This window comes from Hypanus sabinus, chromosome 4, assembly GCF_030144855.1.
Source record: "Hypanus sabinus isolate sHypSab1 chromosome 4, sHypSab1.hap1, whole genome shotgun sequence".
Lineage (NCBI taxonomy): Eukaryota > Metazoa > Chordata > Chondrichthyes > Myliobatiformes > Dasyatidae > Hypanus > Hypanus sabinus.
In genome coordinates, this window is record NC_082709.1 from 170,006,640 (window position 1) to 170,031,058 (window position 24,419).

The window sequence follows — 24,419 nt, forward strand, 5'->3', positions numbered from 1 at the left end:
GACACTCCCCCTGTACCGGTGTGACACTCCGCCTGTACCTGTATGACACTTTCCCTGTACCAGTATGACACTTTCCCTGTACCTGTGTGACACACTCCCTGTACCTGTGCCGGTGTGACACTCCCCCTGTACCTGTGCCGGTGTGACACTCTCCCTGTACCTGTGCCGGTGTGACACTCTCCCTGTGCCTGTGTGACACTCCCCCTGTACCTGTACCGGTGTGACACTCTCCCTGTGCCGGTGTGACACTCCCCCTGTACCTGTATGACACTCTCCCTGTACCGGTGTGACACTCCCCCTGTACCTGTATGACACTCTCCCTGTAACTGTATGACACTCCCCCTGTACCTGTATGACACTCCCCCTGTACCTGTGCCGGTGTGACACTCCCCCTGTACCTGTATGACACTCTCCCTGTACCGGTGTGACACTCCTCCTGTACCTGTATGACACTCTCCCTGTACCTGTATGACACTCCCCCTGTACCTGTATGACACTCCCCCTGTACCTGTATGACACTCCCCCTGTACCTGTGCCAGTGTGACACTCCCCCTGTACCGGTGTGACACTCTCCCTGTGCCGGTGTGACACTCCCTCTGTACCGCTGTGACACTCCCGCTGTACCGGTGTGACACACCCTCTGTACCGGTGTGACACTCCCCCTGTACCGGTGTGACACTCTCCCTGTACCGGTGTGACACTCTCCCTGTACCTGTATGACACTCCCCCTGTACCGGTGTGACACTCTCCCTGTACCGGTGTGACACTCTCCCTGTACCTGTGCCGGTGTGACAATCCCCCTGTACCGGTGTGACACTCTCCCTGTACCGGTGTGACACTCTCCCTGTGTCAGTGTGACACTCCCCCTGTACCGGTGTGACACTCCCCCTGTACCGGTGTGACACTCTCCCTGTACCTGTACCGGTGTGACACTCCCCCTGTACCGGTGTGACACTCCCCCTGTGCCAGTGTGACACTCCACCTGTACCGGTGTGACACTCTCCCTGCACCTGTACCGGTGTGACACTCCCCCTGTACCGGTGTGACACTCCCCCTGTGCCAGTGTGACACTCCACCTGTACCGGTGTGACACTCTCCCTGTACCGGTGTGACACTCTCCCTGTACCTGTACCGGTGTGACACTCCCCCTGTACCGGTGTGACACTCCCCCTGTACCGGTGTGACACTCTCCCTGTACCGGTGTGACACTCTCCCTGTACCTGTACCGGTGTGACACTCCCCCTGTACGGGCGTGACACTCCCCCTGTACCGGTGTGACACTCCCCCTGTGCCAGTGTGACACTCTCCCTGTACCGGTGTGACACTCCCCCTGTACCGGTGTGACACTCTCCCTGTACCGGTGTGACACTCCCCCAGTACCTGTATGACACTCCCCCTGTACCTGTGCTTGTGTGACACTCTCCCTGTGCCGGTATGACACTCCCCCTGTACCGGTATGATACTCTCCCTGTGCCGGTGTGACACTCCCTCTGTACCGGTGTGACACTCCCCCTGTACCAGTGTGACACTCCCCCTGTACCGGTGTGACACTCTCCCTGTGCCGGTGTGACACTCCCCCTGTACCGGTGTGACAATCCCCCTGTACCGGTGTGACACTCCCCCTATACCTGTATGACACTCTCCCTGTACCGGTGTGACACTCTCCCTGTACCGGTGTGACACTCCCTCTGTACCGGTGTGACACTCCCCCTGTACCGGTGTGACACTCTGCCTGTACCTGTATGACACTTTCCCTGTACCTGTGTGACACTCTCCCTGTACCTGTGTGACACTCTCCCTGTACCGGTGTGACACTCCCCCTGTACCTGTGCCGGTGTGACACTCCCCCTGTACCGGTGTGACACTCTCCCTGTGCCGGTGTGACACTCTCCCTGTGCCGGTGTGACACTCTCCCTGTACCGGTGTGTCACTCTCCCTGTGCCGGTGTGACACTCTCCCTGTACCGGTGTGACACTCCCCTTGTACCGGTGTGACACTCTCCCTGTGCCGTTGTGACACTCCCCCTGTACCGGTGTGACACTCCCCCTGTACCTGTATGACACTCTCCCTGTACCGGTGTGACACTCCCCCTGTACCTGTGCCGGTGTGACACTCCCCCTGTACCTGTGCCGGTGTGACACTCTCCCTGTGCCGGTGTGACACTCCCCCTGTACCAGTGTGACACTCCCCCTGTACCGGTGTGACACTCCCCCTGTACCGGTGTGACACTCCCCCTGTACCGGTGTGACACTCTCCCTGTACCGGTATGACACTCCCCCTGTACCGTTGTGACACTCCCCCTGTACCGGTGTGACACTCTCTCTGTACCGGTGTGACACTCTCCCTGTACCGGTGTGACACTCTCCCTGTGCCGGTGTGACACTCCCCCTGTACCGGTGTGACACTCCCTCTGTACCGGTCTGACACTCCCCCTGTACCGGTGTGACACTCTCCCTGTACCTGTGTGACACTCCCCCTGTACCTGTGTGACACTCTCCCTGTACCGGTATGACACTCCCCCTGTACCGGTGTGACACTCCCCCTGTACCGGTGTGACACTCCCCCTGTACCGGTGTGACACTCTCCCTGTACCGGTGTGACACTCTCCTTGTACCGGTGTGACACTCTCCCTGTACCGGTGTGACACTCCCTCTGTACCGGTGTGACACTCTCCCTGTACCGGTGTGACACTCCCCCTGTACCGGTGTGACACTCCCCCTGTACCGGTGTGACACTCTCCCTGTACCGGTGTGACACTCTCCCTGTGCCGGTGTGACACTCTCCCTGTACCGGTGTGACATTCTCCCTGTACCTGTGCCGGTGTGACACTCTCCCTGTACCGGTGTGACATTCTCCCTGTACCTGTGCCGGTGTGACACTCTCCCTGTGCCGGTGTGACAATCCCCCTGTACCGGTGTGACACTCTCCTTGTACCGGTGTGACACTCTCCTTGTACCGGTGTGACACTCTCCCTGTGCCGGTGTGACACTCCCCCTGTACCGGTGTGACACTCTCCCTGTACCGGTGTGACACTCCCCCTGTACCGGTGTGACACTCCCTCTGTACCGGTGTGACACTCCCCCTGTACCGGTGTGACACTCCCCCTGTACCGGTGTGACACTCCCCCTGTACCGGTGTGTCACTCCCCCTGTACCGGTGTGTCACTCCCCCTGTACCGGTGTGACACTCCCCCTGTACCGGTGTGACACTCCCCCTGTGCCGGTGTGACACTCTCCCTGTACCGGTGTGACACTCTCCCTGTACCGGTGTGACACTCCCCCTGTGCCGGTGTGACACTCTCCCTGTGCCGGTGTGACACTCCCCCTGTACCGGTGTGACACTCTCCCTGTACCGGTGTGACACTCCCCCTGTGCCGGTGTGACACTCCCCCTGTACCGGTGTGTCACTCCCCCTGTACCGGTGTGACACTCCCCCTGTACCGGTGTGACACTCTCCCTGTACCGGTGTGACACTCTCCCCTGTGCCGGTGTGACACTCCCCCTGTACCGGTGTGACACTCTCCCTGTACCGGTGTGACACTCCCCCTGTACCGGTGTGACACTCCCTCTGTACCGGTGTGACACTCCCCCTGTACCGGTGTGACACTCTCCCTGTACCAGTGTGACACTCCCCCTGTGCCGGTGTGACACTCCCCCTGTACCGGTCTGTCACTCCCCCTGTACCGGTGTGACACTCTCCCTGTACCGGTGTGACACTCCCCCTGTACCGGTGTGACACTCCCCCTGTGCTGGTGTGACACTCTCCCTGTGCCGGTGTGACACTCCCCCTGTACCGGTGTGACACTCTCCCTGTACCGGTGTGACACTCTCCCTGTACCAGTGTGACACTCCCCCTGTGCCGGTGTGACACTCTCCCTGTACCGGTGTGACACTCTCCCTGTACCGGTGTGACACTCTCCCTGTGCCGGTGTGACACTCTCCCTGTACCTGTGTGACACTCTCCCTGTACCTGTGCCGGTGTGACACTCCCCCTGTACCGGTGTGACACTCTCCCTGTCCCGGTGTGACACTCACCCTGTACCGGTGTGACACTCTCCCTGTTCCGTTGTGACACTCTCCCTGTGCCGGTGTGACACTCTCCCTGTACCTGTGTGACACTCTCCCTGTACCTGTGCTGGTGTGACACTCTCCCTGTGCCGGTGTGACAATCCCCCTGTACCGGTGTGACACTCTCCTTGTACCGGTGTGACACTCTCCTTGTACCGGTGTGACACTCTCCCTGTGCCGGTGTGACACTCCCCCTGTACCGGTGTGACACTCTCCCTGTACCGGTGTGACACTCCCCCTGTACCGGTGTGACACTCCCTCTGTACCGGTGTGACACTCCCCCTGTACCGGTGTGACACTCCCCCTGTACCGGTGTGACACTCCCTCTGTACCGGTGTGACACTCTCCCTGTACCGGTGTGACACTCCCCCTGTACCGGTGTGACACTCCCCCTGTACCGGTGTGACACTCTCCCTGTACCGGTGTGACACTCCCCCTGTACCGGTGTGACACTCCCCCTGTGCCGGTGTGACACTCTCCCTGTACCGGTGTGACACTCCCCCTGTACTGGTGTGACACTCTCCCTGTGCCGGTGTGACACTCTCCCTGTGCCGGTGTGACACTCCCCCTGTACCGGTGTGACACTCTCCCTGTACCGGTGTGGCACTCTCCCTGTACCGGTGTGACACTCCCCCTGTACCGGTGTGACACTCCCCCTGTACTGGTGTGACACTCTCCCTGTGCCGGTGTGACACTCTCCCTGTACCGGTGTGACACTCCCCCTGTACTGGTGTGACACTCTCCCTGTACCGGTGTGACACTCCCCCTGTACCGGTGTGACACTCCCCCTGTACTGGTGTGACACTCTCCCTGTGCCGGTGTGACACTCTCCCTGTACCGGTGTGACACTCCCCCTGTACCGGTGTGACACTCCCCCTGTACCGGTGTGACATTCTCCCTGTACCGGTGTGACACTCCCCCTGTACTGGTGTGACACTCTCCCTGTGCCGGTGTGGCACTCTCCCTGTCATGCACCTCTCACCAAGTGAGCAGGCTAACCAACCTTCGACGCAGGAACCCACCAGAAAGAAAGAATGAAATTCGAGCTCTGTTCTGGAAATTTCCAAGTGCAGGGTGTGCAACAGCAATGGCCTGTAAGGAGTTTGTAAGCTTGACCGTGTGAGTTTCCTCCGAGTGTTCTGGTTTCCTCCCACAGTCTAAAGACGTACAGGTTAGGCGGTTAGTTGGTTGTTGTAAATTGTCCTGTGAGTAGTCTAGGGTTAAATCAGGGCTTGTTGGGCAGTCTGCCTCAAAGGATCTAAAGGGTCTACCCTGCACCCTATATTAATAAATAAATAATCCAATGGCATAATTTCAAAGCAAATAACGTCCTCAGCACAGGAAAGTAGAAAATTTTTCTTGGTAAATGCTTACGTCATACTCCGGAGATTGACTTTGGTAGAATCAGATTACATAAATGGAGTCACCGTTCATCCCCCAATATCCTCACCTAGGTAAGGATGAATTTCTAACCCCAGGCCCCTTAATTAGTTTTCCAAACTAATATAATTGTGATTTAATTTTAAGATGACTGGAGGAAAGTATAGGGGGTGATATTAGAGATGGTTTTTTTTACAGAAAGAGTTGTGTGTGTGTGTGAATTACCCTGCCAAAGGTGACGGTAGAGGCAGATACATTAGGGCCATTTAAGAAACCCTTAGATAGGCACATGGATGATAGACAACTGGAGGGCTCTGTAGGAGGAAAGGGTTAGATTAATCTTAGAGTAGTTTAAAAGGTCAGCGGGCCGAAGGGTCTGTACTCTTCTGTGTTCCATGTTCAATGTAACTTCAATGGTCATCAGAACTGGCATTGATTGCTTACCTTGAGAAGATAGTGGCATACCACTGCCTTGAACCGCTACTGCTCGCCATCAGGATGTCAACTATGGCAGAGGATTAATAAAGCCATGTGGTTTGCCAGTCGTAGTGAAATAGGACTAGAGTCACATTGAGGCCAGTCTGAGTGAGGGCAGCAAGATACCTTTTCCTGGGGCATTAATGCATTTTTTTGGTCTCTATGGTTTGAACCAACTTGTTTTTCAGTGGCATATTTGTGTAGTTCTACACATTCATGAGTGTTAATGGGCTTCTGGTTTTCACGATATTTGAATGACATTTTTATAGAGTCTCTCACTTGTTTTCTTCTTCATGTCAGTTCCCAGCCGACCACCTGACAATGTCCAAGCCACTGCCATCTCTCCTGAGGTCATCTCACTCTCCTGGTCAATGCCACCAAAGGAGGCACTGAATGGGATTCTACAAGGATACCGGGTTATTTACTGGGCAAATCTGCCAGATGGGGGTAAGTATGTCAAAGGTTGTGGTTCGTGTTAGCCTCTCCGAAGAAAAGATACAAACAGAACTTGGCTCTTCTCATAAAGCAAGGGTTTCCAAAATGTTTTATGCCATAGACCAATACTATTAACCAAGAGGTCCATGGACCGCAGGTTGGAAACCCCTGGTGTAGAGGCACTGAGTTATACAGCATGGAAGCAGGCATAGATATTAATCCTCCTACAGTTCAGACACAGAATTTTCCTCTTGTACAGGTCACCTCTGCTGTAGAAAAGTTCACACTGTCCCAAGAACCTGAATTCCTCCTTCCTGCTCCATTCCCTCATACGTTGTCCTCTGATCCCCTATCTTCCTATTTCCCCTCACTGGCATGTGGCTCCAACCCGCGAGGTCCTGATTTTTAACCTTCTTCCTATCTCCTTGTATTCATTCAACAGTGCCTCATCCGTATTTCTACTTACTGTATATCATTGGTACCAATGTGCACAACAGTCTGCGGCTGGTCACCCTTCCCTTTGAGAATGTTTTACGTTGGCAGAGATACATCAGCACCTGGGAGGCAACATGCCATTCCAGAGCAACCAATGGAAAAATGAGCAAGAAGGCAAACCCAAGATGGAATGTGAGAAAATCACACACCGTTCAATATTATCATTTTTGTTACACTTTTAGCCTCACCACTTTGCCTCTCTCTCCCAATACATTATGGCCCTCTTAACTGCGCCTTCAAAATCAATTTCAAGTTCAGGATTATTGTCATTCAACCGTACACATGTATACTGTCAAAGGAGACAATGTTCCTCCTGAACAAGGTGCACAACAGAGTTCATTTGACTCACACACGTAAAACATAAAGCAATATTTCCAGGAATAAATTAAGAAATAATGAGATGCATTTTTTGACACAAGTTAAAAAGTAGAAAGTATGACGCTATTGGTGCTTCATGAATGATCAGACCTGGGTGGTGGCAGGGAGTTCAGTTGTCTTATGGCTTGAGGGCAGAAGCTTTTTCATATCCTAACAGTTCTTAATGCTACAGTACCTCCTGCCTGGTGTTAAGTCAAAGAGATTGCTGGATGGAGGGGATGGATCATTGACAATGCTAAGGCCCCTGCATACACTGCGTTCCTGATAAATATCCCTGAGAGATGGTAGAGAGAGCCCTAATGATCCACTCAGCATTCCTTGCAATCCTTTGTGGGGACTTGCAGTCAGTTGCCTTCTAATTCCTGAAACCAGATGGTGATGGAGCCGGTGAAGACCCTCTCAATGGTGCTTCTGGAAAAATTGGTTAGAATGGGGGTTGTGCAGCCTCACAGCTCAATCTCCTCCAGAAGTTGAGATGCTGCTGTGCTGTTGAGGGATCAGGTATGTTCATCCGTTACATGCATTTCCAGAAAATTGGTGTTTCTAACTCTCTCCATGGATGCATTGTGTATATATAGTGAGGAGTAGTCATCCAACACTTCTGAAAGTCCACAATCACCTCTTTGGTTTTGAAAATGCCTTCAAAACCATGGAGATGCACATTGACTTCAAGGGAAATGTGTCTCATCTCCATCACTCACTATCAACAACTCTACAGTCGCCACGTTTCGACATACAGGTTCCTGGACATCTCTACTTGACAGAAACTCCTGTGGGAGAGCCATCTCTCCTTCATTAACCAAAAAGGCACGGCAACTTCTTGTAGCAGTTAATAAAGTTCCATCTTCCCAGAATGCACTGGTGCAATTCTGGAGAATTATGGCTGTCGTGGAGAGCGTTTTCCAATCAGCCATCACTGTCTGGTTGGGTGCAGCATCCTCTCACAATGTACGAAAACTATACCAAACTGTCATCTCAGCAAGTGGGGTCATTGGCTGCAGTCAACCATTACTGCAGCACTTGTGTATGTCCAGGACAAAGAAGATGAGAAAAATATCTGCAGACACTACCTACCTTGCAAACTGCCTTTTCCAAAAGCTCCCTTCAGGAAAGCACTGAATGGCTATTAAAACAAAATGTTAACACCATCTTATAAGTTTCTTCCCCCCATCGGTTCATCTGATTAACCATTCTATTTACCTCCCCCCCCCCCCACAGTCTTTATCTATTATCTGCACAATATAGGCTTTAAACTGCTTTTTATAATGCTGTTCACATTGTAAATACAGACTGGTATATATGCATTTATGCACATTTTATTCCATATCCATATTCAACTTCTAAGCTTATCCTTTATATAATTCCTTATTCTTTATAACTGTTGAATGTTGTTGGTTTTAGTTGCATGCCACGCCAACACACATCAGCAAATTACAATTATGGTGAATAAAAGTCGATCGATATTGTTTGACCAGACCTCACCACTCCCCACAGCACCACAACGTTGATGTTAACATGGATGAGTGAACTGAGCACTCAGAGTAAGATGAAAATTAACATCCAGGCAACACTTTAGTGAGTGATGTCAAGCTACCTGGTAAAAATGACATCACTGGCAATCAAAGGAAATACATTGCAATAATTGGCTCATAATCCTCTCAAAGAAAGGTGGTTGTAGTTAGTGTGGGTGAATCATTCTAGTCCAAGGACTATTCCAGAAGTTCCAGAAGTTCTTCATTCCAGAAGTTCCTCAGATCAGTGTCCTCAACCCAAACAGTTTCAGCTCCTCCACCAATAACCTTCCTTCCATCCTCAGATCAGGTGATCACTGATGTTTGCTTACCGTTCAGTTCCATCCACAAGTCCTCAGTAAATGAAGGAGCCCAGTAACACTCCTGTCACAAAAAGTTTGGCGATAGCCATCTCCGACTTGCCTGTTAATGAGGACCAGTTGGAGACCTCTCACTGATTTGTCTGAGACTGAGAGCCAGGGGTGCAGTTCCGTCTTTCACTGGTAATTACACACTCCATTATCATCTTCAGTACTTTTACCCATCCTTTGTTTCTCTTCAGAGCTTGGAGAGATAAGAAACGTCACAACCACCCAGGTTACTCTGGAACTGGACGGACTTGAGAAATACACCAACTACAGTATACAAGTGCTGGCATTCACCCGAGCAGGCGATGGAGCAAGGAGTGAGCAGATCTTTACACGTACCAAGGAAGATGGTAGGTTGATACGAACGTCCCCATTGTCCTTGACTTACTGCCTTCTCTCACTCAGCTAACATCTTATCCAGCTTGAGCACATCCTTCGGTACTCTAAGCTATACTGTTACTCATCTATTTGCCATGGAGGCGTTTGTCAAACACCTTATAAAGTCCATGTAGGTCACGTCAAATTCTCTACCTTTGTTGTACCTCCATATAATCGCCTCAAAAAATTAAGTCAGGCAGACACAGCCTTTCTTAACAAGTCCGCACTGTTGTTGATTAACCTGTGTCTCTCATTTTTGCCACTTGTAGGCACACTGGGGGGGCTGAGGGTGTAGCAGGGGTTCTGGTTAACAAAAGGAAATGTGAAACTCAATTGTTAAGCTCACTCTAGAAAGATGAGCTCACAATTTAGCAGTCAAGGTGAGATAATTTTTTTCCTATTTTCCAAATGGTTTTTCACCTAGCTGCAGTGCCTCCACCTGGCCGGGATGAGGAACAGCAGCCATAGCAGGCAATCAAACAGTCGATCTTCCTAGATAGTGTAATGTATTTCAAATTACCATGGAAAAGTCAGCTTGCTGACACTTCTTCTGGGAGCTGATGCACTTCTAAGAGTTATAAAAATCAATCTTTCTTTCTCTTTGATTTTACGCTGCATATATATCTTTATGCTGCAATTTGACTGCTTTGAATTTTAACATGGCTGATGTGGTACAGGTCTAAAGAGAGGGTCTTCATTTAACCCTCTGCTGTATTTCCATTTAGCAGAGAGTAAACACAAAAAAATTCTGTAGATGCTGGAAATCCAGAGAAAATCATACAAAATGCTGGAGGAACTCCACAGGGCAGGCAATACCTATGGAAAGGCATAAATAGTTGATGTTGTGGGCCGAGTCTTATTGTCAGGACTCACCATCCCGATAATCCTCATGGTCTCATACTGATAAAGCGTTGAAGCCCGAAATGTCAACTGTTTACTCCTTTCCGTAGGTGCTACCTGACCGAGCAGAGAGTAATAAGTTTTCTTTTAAAAAGAAAACCCAGCTCAGCTGAAACTCAGAACAAAGGTGATAAATAAGTTATATAACAGGCCGAGGCTTCACCATCAAGCTATGCTAGGGATCGATTGCAGATTAATGAGAGGGACTGACTTTTGCTGTCTGAGTCAGCATGCAGACTCCTTAAACCTCCTGGGATGCTCCCTGTGGCAGATGAGGCCAGGATTGATCGCCAGTGTATTTCTTCGTAAGATTGTTTAATCAATTTCTTCCTCCAGGTTTAGATGGGCTGAGATAAATAATTTTCATAACATTATTTGTCAAATTCTGGCTGAGTTGCATTTGACTTCAGCTGTCTTTTGAAGGCCCATAAGAAATGCTTTTGGGATGTTACCGGTCGGTGAGGGAGCGTAGCAAGATGTTGAGGTGCAAAACAATCCTCAGGCTCTCCAGTGATTAGTGGGCAAGTACTGTACAGATTCATGAGGAGTGGTTGTTCATTTCCCAGACTGTGCTGTCCGCTCAGCTCAGTCAGGGCAAAAAAAAAAGTGCTGTTAAAAATATTTGTTAATATGGGAGGAAGAATCAAAATCTGAATCAGGTTTATTATCACCAGTATAGGTCGTGAAGTTTGTTAACCTAGCGGCAGTGGTACAATGATAACCCAGAAAAAATGTTGTTAAAGTAAATCAATTACAGTAACTACATATATAGTATATTAAATAGTTAAATTAAAAGTAGTGCAAACACACAAATTCTATATAAAAAGTGAAGTTGTGTTCAATGTCCATTTAGGAATCAGATGGCAAAGGGGAAGAAGCTGTTTCTGAATCACTGAGCTTTAGGCTTCAATACCTCCTTCCTCAGAATAACAGTGAAAAGAGGGCATGTCCTGGGTGATAGGGGTCCTTAATAATGGACACTGCCTTTCTGAGGCATCACTCCTTTAACAACCGAGCTCCTTGAACTTGAAGCTCCTTGACCTACGGAGGCTAGTACCCAAGATGGAGATGACTAATTCCATAGATTCGCCACACACTGGCTAAAGAAATTTCTCGACATCTCTGTTTTTCAAATGGATGCCCCTCTATCCTGAGGCTGTGAGTTCTTGGTATTTGAGCTATACTTAACCACACAGTCATATGTATAGAGAGAGTAGAGCAGTGGGCTAAGCACACACCCCTGAGGTGCACCGGTGTTAATCATCAGTGGTTGGGAAGTTGAGGATCGAATTGCAGGGGGAGATACAGGGGCCCAGGTTCTGCAACTTCTCAGTCAGGATTGTGGGATTGATGGTATTAAATGCTGAGCTATAGTTGATGAACAGCATCCTGACATAGGCGCTTGTGTTGTCTAGGTGGTCTAAAGCCATGTGGAGAGCCACTGAGATTGCACCTATTGTGGCGAAAGGCAAATTGCAGGGTCCAGGTCCCAGCCACTGAGGTCAGGCTAACTGATCTACAATTTCCTTTTCTGCAGCTTTTCCTTTTTAAAAGAGTGGAGTGAAATTTGCAACTTTCCAGTCCTTCAGGACCATGCTAGAGTCCAATGGTTCTTGAAAGATCCATTCTTGAAATAATCCCTCACAATCTCTACCACTACTGTACTTCTTTCAGAACTCTAGGGTGCAGTTCATCTGGTCTGGGTATCTTTACGTATCTTTAGGTCACTCAGCTTTTTGAGCACCTTCTCCCTTGTAATAGTAACTATCCTCATTTCTCTTTCCTTACATTTTTCAACACCTGGCACACCACTTGATGGTCTTGCGGGCATTCACAACAGAGACAAAAAAATCAATGAAAAACTAAACACAAAGACTAACAGACAAATAATGTGCAAAAGAAGATAAACTATGCAAATACAGAAAAAAGAAAGGAACAAATAAACAATATTGGGAATACATAGAGTCCTTGAAAGTGAGTCCATAGGTTATAAAAATCAGTTGAGTGTTGAGCTGAGTGAAGTTATCCACACCAGTTCAGAAGGTTGATGCCCGAAGAGTAATAACATATTATCATTTCTTCCTTGAAAGTCATTGTAGTTATTTATTTTTATAACTCCTGGTGGTGGTGAATTCCACTTTTTCAACATCCTCTGGTGATTGGATTCATTAGCAAGCCCTAATCTTGGTGTGTAAATTTTTTATTAATTCACTTTTTGCACACATTGGTTGCTTGTTAGTCTTTGCATGTGGCTTTTCATGGATTCTATTGTGTTTCTTTGTTTTATTGTGAATGCCTGCAAGATAATGAATCTCAGGGCAGTATATGGTGACATTATGTACTTTGATAATAGATTTTCTTTGAAGTTTTTGAACTATTGTACTTTTGTGTATATACATACCGGTGCATGTGACAATAATCTTGACTTTGATAACCACATGGCAGGGAAGGTAGCAGATTCTGCCATGGAATTGAAAGAAGAGGCAGCATGGATGGGGTTGGATCTGGGAAGTTGAAGGATTAACCTATGGAGTGGGAAGAGAAGGCATCATGAATGGGGTTTGATGTAAACCATAGGGAGGTGGCACATGTGGAGCACAAGCTCTCCTAGGCCCGCAGGGTTCACAGCCCTTATTCTCTACTTTGATTTCATGTCATGATTTCCATTTTCTGATGTAGTTCCAGGTCCCCCTGGTGGAGTGAAGGCAGCAGCAGCTTCTGCCACCAGTGTGGTCGTTTCATGGCTTCCCCCGCTGAAGATGAATGGCATCATCTGGAAGTACACGATATTCTGCTCCCACCCTTTCCCGACGGTAAGAAATAATTAATTATGAACGCTGAGCGAGGCAGCACGCTAGCATAGCAATTAGTCTAACACTAGTACAGCACTAGCAATCATCAATTGGGGTTCAATTCTCACCATTACCTGTCTCACCCATGAACATCTGGGTTTCCTCCAGCTATTCTGGTTTCCTCCCGCATTCTAAAGATATCCGGTTCAGATTAGTGAGTTGTGGGCATGCCACTTTGGTGCTGGAAACTTAGCGACATTTGAAGGCTGCCCAGCAAAATCCTCCCTGATTTGATTTGACGCCAACAACGCATTTCACTGTATGTGTGACAAATAAAGTTAATCTTTAAAAAAAAAACATTCATTTTAATCATACGGATAGCCAGAGGCTTTTCCCCAGGGCTGAAATGGGTAACACAAGAGGGCAGAGTTTTAAGGTGCTTGGAAGTAGGTACAGAGGAGATGTCAGGGGTAAGTTTTTCACACGGAGAGTGGTGGGTGTGTGGAATGTACTGCCAGCGACGGTGATGGAGGCAGATACAATCGGGTCTTTTAAGAGCGTCTTAGATAGGTACATGAAAAATAGAGGGCTATGCAGTAGGGAAATTTTAGGCAGTCTCTAGAGTAGGCTATATGGTCAGCAAAACATTGTGCTAAAGATTTTCTATGTTTCTCTGTTCAATATGGTGGTATGCACTAGTCTTATTCCAGTAATTTACAGAATGGTCATTGGAGTGTTGATGCTAAAGGTCTCTATGTCTGTCAGTGAGTATGGACTGAAATAATCCTGAACTGGCCCTTCAGGCTGGTTTTCCCACATTAAGGTGGATACCAGCAACTTTATCCGTTCTCCATTTATGCCCAAACTGCAGTATATATCAACTTCTGCAAAATTCTGCCTCACATTCTTAAATTACGATGAGTCCCATTTGCCCAGCATCCTTGTAGGCCTGCATTGGCTTGGTCTACAATTGCCTTACATTTGAATCCTTTCACCCTACCCCTTTCCCTGTCTCTGTGACATCTCCGGATTACAGCTGACCATCTGATCTACCAGCTTGTTCATTTCAGATCTCCTCTGCCCTACCGTTGTCGACTTCAGCTGCCAAGGTCCAAAAACTTAAACTTTCGCTTAAACTTTTCCTCATCTGTTCCCTCCATTAAAATTGGAATGATAGAGGATGAGAGGTGACAAGATGGAGATGTACAAGATGAAAGAAGGCATAGAGCAAGTGGACAACCAGAGACTTTTTTCCTAGGGTGGAAATGGCTAAAATGAAGGGGGAATAATTTAAAGTGATTGGAGGAAAGTATAAGGAAGATGCCAGAGTATGTCAGAGGTAGTTTATTTTGGTACATGCTGCCAAAGGTGGTGGTGGAGACAGATACATTTAGGTCCATTTAAGAGACTCTTAGATAGGCACATTAATAAAAGCAAAATAGAGGGCAATGTGAGAGGGAAAGATTAGCTTCATCTTAGAATAGGTTAAAAGGTCATGGGCCCAAAGGACCTCTACTGTTCAATGGTCAGAGATCCTACATTGTTGATTGTTGACAATAGACAATAGGTGCAGAAGTAGACCATTCGGCCCTTCGAGCCTGCACCACTATTTTGAGATCATGACGAATATCTACTATCAATACCCGGTTCCTGCCTTGTCCCCATACCCCTTGATTCCCCTATCCATAAGATACCTATCTAGCTCCTTCTTGAAAGCATCCAGAGAATTGGCCTTCACTGCCTTCCGAGGCAATACATTCCACAACTCTCTGGGACCTTGAATTCCATCAGCAAGTCCTAAGTGGCCACGGATCCTTGAATAGTTGCCCATCAAATCTTGGTTCCAAAACTGAATTGACAGCTTTGACAGTTTTGTTAATTATCAAAATAGTCAGGAATTTTTTAAACATTGATATCTGATATCTATAAGTACTTAACTGATATTAACAATGGAACAAACTATTTTAAAACTTAAAGACTATTCAAAAAGTTAGAAAATAAACTCAAAAAAGGCACTAGAATACTTTTAAGTGGAGTAGATTCCAGTTAATTGGGCCATTGGTTAATTGGGGTGGCCACTTATTTAGGCCAACTCTTAAAAGAACAAAAACTGATCGAGAAAATAGCTGGGATTTCCTTCGATTATTTAGAAAACTATGTCGCTTAATTGAGGCTGAAGACTGATGCTAACTAATGTCAGTTGCAGGCACTTGAGTTGTTGTTGGACATTACACTGTGCTTCAAGCGCACTGTTTTTAAATAGCGTCAGCTGAGTGTTTCTGTTCAAAAAGCACTGATTTTTTGTCACTGATAGAAGTAAGACAATTCATTAAGGCTTGGAGATGCAAGAAGTGGCCAGGAGTGAAAATGAAATGATTTCACTTCTTTAACAAGTTAGGTACTACAAAGAATTTGAAGGTATTGACATCATCTTGAATGTTATAATAAAAATGCATATTTGGAGGATACAATCATCAAAAGGATTGTGTGAAGCCGTCCATTATCTATATTAGGTGTCTATGCTGATTTTTTTTCATTTATAGTCAATAAAAAAACACGACAATGTACACAGGAGGAATTCCTCCATCAATAACTATTAGGAATTAATACACAGTTTTTTAGTACTGTAGTAGTAATGATAGTGTTCTAATTTGTTCTGAATTTCATTTAATCGCTTAATTTGTTACTCAGTTAAATGGTAGTTAGTCTTTTTTATACCTTTTTAACTATTTCCACAAAACTTTGGCTAATTGGGGCAGTTGCTTAATTGGGCCAAAACGTACAGGTCCCAATGAACCAGGATCCACTGTATTTAAAAATATTTAAAATTAAATAACATAAGTGAACTTAACTCTTCATTTTTCTTCATAGTTCAACAAACCCTATTGAAATCAATGTCAGGATCAGGTGTAACCTGAAGCAGTCAGTATGTGCAAAGTAGTTTCTCAGAGTAAGTGATGGAGAATCTCACCATGATAATGAGGTGAGAGGTCCAACAGAAAAATGTGTTGAGATATTTTGTGCCATTTATTGCTAGGGCTTTTGTGTTCAGCTATACATTTGGAAGTGCAAAACCTGTGATATTTAAGTAAGTAATTGGTGGTCAATGCTCCAGCAAAATATGGGCCAAATGTTTCTGAATGTGGTCATGATCAAGTTCTATCTATTCTCCTCTGAAGCACTTTGGCATGGCTTAGTATCTCCTTCCAAGACTTTGATATGAACTATAACATGGGTGAGATTAGATACTCAATCTGTGAAATATAAATTATTCATTTTGTGATTAAATAACTTGATAAAATGTTAAGGTAGTTAATTTGTTCCTTTTTTGAAGAATATTAATGTGTAAAGGAACTGAGTTGAATTGGTCAACAGAGGGGAGACTGATGGTAGGAAGAGGATGGCGGTATTTTGAAGCAGGAATTTATAAGAGTTGGGTATTTGAAATAAACTCACAAAATTCTGGAAGTATGCAGCAGTAAAGATATTTAACAGTTAGGCTGGGGTTGACTGCGTTTAGCTCTTTAGTGTCCTGTCTGTTACTGAACATAGGCGGTGAGTGATGAATTTGAATGCAGTTTCACGAATCCCAAGCAATCAGATGTCCCCTGACGTGACATCTTACTGTGATGCCCAGCTGGCTTGCATTGATCCAGCCCTGACTGCATGTATTAAGCATGGAAAGTAAGCAAGTGAATTTATTGACAACCAATCTCATTAGCACAGACTTTGGAACTGCTCAGATTGACATGTTATATGCTCACTAATTGCTTCAACTATATTCAAATCGGTCTGCAGTTCCAGGATTAGGTTTGTCATTGGCCGCACCATCTCTTCTGACCCTGACCTCTCTGAGAAAGCAACAAAATGCCCCGAAGAGGATGACCTTACCTCCTTTTAATACCTTGTATTGCTCAGTTGTTGACAAAATGTTTCCAGGTCATTGCGAAAAGCACTTCTATGGGGAGGACTGTGATTATACACTCTCTGGACAAAATCAATAGAATAATTATTGCGTCTTCAACTTTGATAAATTACAATAGTGTAATTTAGAATCCAGTCCCAGGTAAGATAAGATCTGACATTGATTATTACTACAGTGTATTTTCTTAAATCTGAATCTGAAATACTGTTGGTTTAGTGGTAACTGCATTGAATAATCTCCTAGCCTGTTCAACCTCTGTCTATGACTCAGTCCTTTTAGTCCTGCCATTATAGGGTTATAGGATTATAGTATTTATTATATTTATAAAATAGATTTTAAAGAAATTTAAAATTTTCATGTGTGAACCTCTGATCCTAGGACTCACTAACCTGGGGAGGGGTCACCAGCTCTCATCCGTGGGACCCACCGACCTCGGTCATTGACAACGGGGAAATCGCTTGCCTTCAATTGTACAGCACTCCAACCATCAGCTCCTGCCCCAACTCCTTACTTACTGTCCCTAACATTTTAACTTCCTCCGAACCCTGTCCCTCAACCCTAACACCTTAGCTGTCTTCAAAACCATCACTATAAACATAAAAATCATCGAAGTCTGAGCTGTGACCTCAATGGACATCGCAGCCTGGGGCCATCTTGATCAGAATCAGTCTCCTGTACCTCCTCTCTAATGAATATTGAGAATAGGGTATGCCACAGATGGTTAAGGTCCTTATGATGGATGTCACCTTCTTCAAGATGTCCTCAATGGTGGGGAGGCTTGTGCCCAGGCTGACTTTATGACCCTTTGAAGTTTCTTATGGTCCTGTGCACTGGAAGAAAACTGTCCACAAGGATGTACGAACATCAACTGGGTGTAAAGTGGCATGACCAGCTGTCCCTGGTCTCCACCCATGAAGACCAAGAAAGGTACAACTTCAACGGGACATCAGTGAAAGTCATGGCAGAAGCAAACACATCATGCAAGACAATTCCTAGAAGCGTGGTTTTCTGGGAACAATTCTGTAAACAAACATGTAAACCTTGATCCTATTTATGAGCCAATGCAGACAAAATTCCAGGCCACAATGCATAAAGTTCGCCATGAAACCAATCAGTGATAAGATTTCCTCCCCATATCACAAATGAGTTTCCAAAATGATTGACAAGTATATACAGGCCTAGCATTCGGACGATGCAACACAATTAAGAACGCACCAAAGATGTTCCTTTGTATGGTGATGAAACTCCTTGTATGGTGCCAAGGTTGGAGAACAACTCAAGCCAACCATTAGCCACCATTAGCTACACATTTCATGATTTATTTCTAGTCAGGTAGCATTGTAAGCAGCAACAGAATCAATGTGTCCCATTGTGCTCTGTGATGACCTGTATTGAGCACAATGAATAATCGATAACCAGGCAGCCAAAATCATTAAGAATCAGAAGATGCCTGCACATAGTACACGCTCCCATACAGTTCATGGATGCAAGGTGTCGTAGGCAGCAATATGCATGACAAAGATCTGGATATGTACAATCCACAGCTGATTCTGGGCCAATTGTAAATTCCGAATTTAAGACTAATAAAATTCTGGTATTAATTGTAAGAAGTACAGAGCAATAGTAGGTAGGGATAGATCACCATACAATTGTTTAGGGACTATAGACCTAATGCACCATCAATAACTCTCTCTGAGACATGAAGGCGAGATATTGGCTTTTATTGACTGGAAGAAAGAACAAGCAGTAGTTGACCACCATACTACATGCTGGAGACTGAGGGCCGGGCTCAGGCCTTAATCGCCTTTATACCGGGGTGCTCAGGCCTCAATCGCCTTTATACCGGGGTCTGTGGGAGGAACCACAGGAGCAGTCAGCGGGGGCATGTCCAGACAGGTATATGTAGTTCACCACATTCACCCCTCCTTTGTTTTAAAAGAGAGTCCCCATGGGGCGAAGTTTCTTACAAGTATATTTACAGGTTAAGTCTATCAGGTGGTCGAATCTGTCGCTGCGATCTACGTAGCACCGGCTGTGATTGCACAGGTGCCGGTGGTGATTGCACCAGAGACGGTGGTTGTGCTGGTTCCGGCCTAACTGGAGGTGTCAGCCCACTAGGCGTCAGTGATCCCTCATGCGTGTGCGAGGCGCCTGGTATATGTGCGTACGAGACGTCCGGTATATGAGTGTCGTGAGGAGTCTGTGTAGGGCCTGGTGTGCGCGGTGTCACCTCGGTTACAGGGTTCATAGTTACCGTGGAGTATTCGGGGTAGTGGTCTGCTGCTCCTGCAGGCGCCAGGTCGCGGACGGAGACCGTGTCCTCCCACCCATCAGGTAAGACCACGTAGGCATACTGGGGGTTCACATGAAATAGGTGAACCCTCTCGACCAGCGGGGAGTATTTATTGTTCCTCACATGTTTCCGGAGCAGCACTGGCCCTGGGGACGTCTGCCAAGCTGGTAGGGTGGTCCCAGTGGCAGACTTGCTGGGAAAAGAGAATAGGCGCTTGTGAGGGGTGGCATTGGTGGACGTACATAACAGGGAGCGGATAGAGTGGAGTGCCTCGGGGAGGACCTCCTGCCATTGAGAGACCGGCAACCCTTTTGACTTAAGGGCTAAAAGTGTGGCCTTCCACACTGTGGCATTCTCCCTCTCCACTTCCCCAGGGATTATAACTCGTGGTCCAACTAGTAGCAATGCCCCTAGCCAGCAGGTACTGGCGCAGCAGACATAGGAGCAGAATTAGTCCATTCAGCCCATTGAGTCTGCTCCACCATTCAATCATGGCTGATTTATTATCCTTCTCAACTCCACTCATCCGCAATGCTCAGCAATCCCTCAATTTAACCCTAAACTAATCATGGGACAATTTACAGTGACCAATTAACCTACCAACTGGTACGTCTCTGGACTGTGGGAGGAAACCAGTGCACCCGGAGGAAACTGACATGCTCATGGGGAGAATGTAAGAACTCTTTACAGGCAGGGTGGGAACTGAACCCAGGTCACTGGTATGTGAAGCACTGTGCTGATCACCACGCTATTGTGCCAGCCCATTCCTGTACCTTTATATTTAATCCAGTTTCACTTTAGGTGGCAGAGGGAAGGCTATTGATGAAGTAATTGAAGGTGTTCACTGTTTTAGACAGTGAAGTGTAGAATTTCTGTAACAATGTCCTGGAGCAGGTGCGATTGATGTTGTGCATTTACACCTCCCTTTGTTCCAGATGTGGAATGATTATGATAAGGTGATTTTAGTGTGGGAATTTAGCAGAACTGCATTTTCATGGTGAGTCATGGAATTCTTTATACTAAGTTGAAAGATATCAATAAAAGTAAACACAACAGATTCTGCAGAGCGACGGATACAAAATTCTGGAGGAACTCAGTCAGTCTGGCAGCATCTGTGGAGACAAATAAACGATTGACATTTTGGGCCGGGACCTTTCATCAGGGATCAAGGATCCTGACCTGCTGAAGGGCATGAGCCCAAAATGTCAACTTTGTTTATTCTTCACCATCGCTGCTGCCTGAACTGCTGAGTTCTTCCAGCATTTTGCATGTGTTCTGAACAAAAATACACAGGTGGATTTAAGGAGAAAGATAAGGTATACAAAGAGGGACTAAAGTAACTTACTCTATCCGGTCTGTAAGAGATTGATTAAGTCTATCACAACCTCCGGGCTTTTTCAGCTCTATGGGGCCTCTCCCTTTACTGATTTGTAATTGTCTAACCATCATGCATGGTTTCATAGAAAGACCAGTTTATTATCCCACTTATCCGCTGTACACTGTCACCAAAGCCGTTCAGTTCACATTTCTCTAACAATGCTGCATAACTGCTTGTTGTGCAGAAATATTTGTGAGTTCTCTTATATTCCCCTTTCAGAAGAGATTTACAGCAAGCAGAGAGCCCCATGTGCTTACTACACACCAACTCCTGGTTTTACACTAGTTGGACAGTAGAGGGTGCTAGATCCTGTATAAACAACTAACAAACCATTTCTGCCCGCCGACGTCCCAATAGGAAATCTACTATCTCTCATTCACAACTTCATTATTAAAATCTGAGGTACCTTTAATCTTTGCAAAAATGTCATTGTAAGAAGGTGTAGAGAAATTCAAGTCTCATACTACAAAGTTAAAAGTAAATTTAATTGCGAATTCCATGCATGTCATCAATTTACTACCCTGAGATTCATCTTCAGAAACAGCTGCAGAGGGTTGTAAACTCAGCCAGCTTCATTATGGGCACTATTCCCCAGCATCTAGGACACCTTCAAAAGATGACATCCATCATTAAGGATCCCATCACCCAGGGCATGCCCTCTTCTCATTACTTCCATCAAGGAGGAGGCGAAGGATGTACAGGAGCCTGAAGACACACACTACATGTTTCAGGAACATGTTTCTTACCTCTACAATTCACTGCTGAAGCATCAACAAAATGCTTGGTTTTATCATAATCAACATTCTGCTTCATTGGAGAAACAATCACAAAGCCTCCCAACAGCCCTCCCAGTCTAGGTATTGGCACTTGCTAATTTACATTGTCCTCTGGGTGACGTGCCTCAGAGACGTTTGCATCCCTTTGGCAGGTGTTAACAACTACTGGACTGATCAATGCCTGTCCTTTGTTCTGTCAGCTCCATCCTCTTGGCATCCAGACAGTGCCAGGAACAGAAATGCCAACAGGATATCAGTGCTGGAGGTTTCATGGACAGACGGAGAAAGCTCTGCTCAGTCAGTTCCCCAAAACCTGATCATCTCCAATCTCCAGGGACTGCTGTTCCTGGGCGGTCCTGACATCTATCGTAAATAGCATGTACTGGCAGGCTCCAAGCTTCTCTACCAGGAATCATGAGGACTAGTTTAAAAAAATTGGCTGTGAAATCTCAGAGTTGGCTAACCAGTGGTGAGGACCAAGAAGATATGGTCAAAGGAGGTGGAGGAGTGATTACAGGACTGCTTTGAGTTGGAGGACTGGACAATATTCAGGGATTCATCTTCAAGTCTGAATGGGTGCAGTACAGTTGTCATCATCTTCATCAAGACCTGTGTGGCTTTGGAAAACATAACAGGCTTACCCAAATCAAAAGTCATGAATGAACCAAGAGATTCACTAAGGGCTAGATCAGTGGCATTTGATGCACCATCAATAACTCTCTCTGAGACGTAAAGGCGAGATATCGGCTTTTATTGACTGGAAGAAGGAACAAGCAGTGGTTGACCACCATACTACATCCTGGAGACTGAGAGGCTGGGCTCAGGCCTCAATCGCCTTTATACCGGGGTCTGAGGGAGGTTCCACAGGAGCAGTCAGCGGGGGCATGTCCAGACAGGTATATGTAGTTCACCACAGCATTCAAGACCAATGACCCAGAACTATACAAGAAGTCCAGGCACAAACTATGGAAGGCTGTCTTAATGAAAAAACAATTCTGACTGAGGGAATTGGATGCATGTCAGCTTTGGTAGGATTTGCAGGCCATTACTTTCTTCAAAGCAGAATCTGACATCATGAATGGCGGTGATGCTTCACTCCCAGACGAGCTCAATTCCTTAAATGCATGCTTTGAAAGGGAGATAGATCTATGCAAGTCCCTGCAGCATCCGGTGACTCTGTGACCCCTGTCTCGGAGGCCAAAGTAAGAATATCTTTCTAGAGGGTGAACCTTCGCAAGGTGCCAAGCCCTGATGGTATACATGGCAGGCTTCTGAAAACCTGTGCCAACCAACTGATGGGAGTATTCAAGGCCATCTTTAATCTCTCACTGCTGCCTCAAAAGGGTGACAATCATAGCAGATCTCAAGAAGAGCAGGGTGAGCTGCCTCAAAGACAATAGCCCAGAGGCACTCACGTGATGAGTGAAGATCCAACTCAGAGCAATAGACAATAGGTGCAGAAGTAAACCATTCGGCCCCTCGAGTCTGCACCGCCATTCTGAGATCATGGCTGATCATTCACTATCAATACCCAGTCCCTGCCTTGTCCCCATATCCCTTGATTCCCCTATCCATCAGATATCTATCTAGCTCCTTCTTGAAAGCATCCAGAGAATTGGCCTCCACCGTCTTCCGAGGCAGTGCACTCCACACCTCCACAACTCTCTGGGAGAAGAAGTTTTTCCTCAACTCTGTTTTAAATAACTGACCTCTTATTCTCAATCCATGCCCTCTGGTACTGGACTCTCCCACCATCTGGAACATATTTCCTGCCTCAATCCTATCAAATCCTTTAATTATCTTAAACGTTTCAATCAGATCCCTTCTCAATCTCCTCAATTCCAGTGTGTACAAGCCCAATCTCTCCAATCTCTCTGCGTAAGACAGCCCTGCCATCCCAGGAATCAACCTAGTGAATCTACGCTGCACTTCCTCAATTGCCAGAATGTCCTTCCTTAAACCTGGAGACCAAAACTGTACACAATATTCCAGGTGTGGTCTCACCAGGGCCCTGTACAAATGCAAAAGGACATCCTTGCTCTTGTACTCAATTCCCCTTGTAATAAAGGCCAACATTCCATTTGCCCTCTTCACTGCCTGTTGCCCTTGCTCATTCACCTTCATTGACTGATGAACTAGGACTCCTAGGTCTCTGCATTTCTCCCTTACCTAACTCTACACCGTTCAGACAATACTCTGCCCTCTTGTTCCTGCTTCCAAAGTGGATAACTTCACATTTATTCACATTGAATGACATCTGCCAAGTATCTGCCCACTCACACAGCCTATCCAAGTCTCCCTGTATTCTCCTAACATCCTCTTCGCATGTCACACTGCCACCCAGTTTAGTATCGTCAGCAAACTTGCTGATATAGTTTTCAATGCCCTCATCTAAATCGTTGACATAAATCGTAAAGAGCTGTGGTCCCAATACAGAGCCCTGTGGTACCCCACTAGTCACCTCCAGCCAGTCCCATTCACTGCTACCCTTTGCTTTCTATCTGCCAACCAGTTTTCTATCCATGTTGAAACCCTGCCCCCAATGCCATGAGCTCTGATTTTACTCACCAATCTCCTATGTGGCACCTTATCGAATGCCTTCTGAAAATCTAGGTACACAACATCCACTGGCTTACCCTCGTCTAACATCCTTGTTACACCCTCAAAAAACTCCAACAGATTAGTCAAGCATGATTTGCCCTTGGTAAATCCATGCTGGCTCGGCCTAATCCTATTACTGCCATCAAGATGTGCCACTATTTCGTCCTTAATAATGGACTCAAGCATCTTCCCCACGACTGACGTTAGGCTAACAGGGCAATAGTTCTCCGTTTTCTCCTTCCCTCCCTTCTTGAAAAGTGGGATA

At 46.5% G+C, this 24,419-nt stretch overlaps 1 protein-coding gene across 1 annotated transcript in view; it reads left to right on the plus strand.

The window, feature by feature from the left end:
* Window positions 1-24,419, plus strand: part of LOC132393479 (cell adhesion molecule DSCAM-like) — a 702,534-nt gene that overhangs the window by 562,372 nt on the left and 115,743 nt on the right. Inside the window, exons 18-20 of the mRNA XM_059968761.1 lie at window positions 6,225-6,371; window positions 9,306-9,461; window positions 13,069-13,202. Coding sequence (XP_059824744.1) covers window positions 6,225-6,371; window positions 9,306-9,461; window positions 13,069-13,202 — 437 coding nt within the window. The remainder of the gene's footprint in view (window positions 1-6,224; window positions 6,372-9,305; window positions 9,462-13,068; window positions 13,203-24,419) is intronic.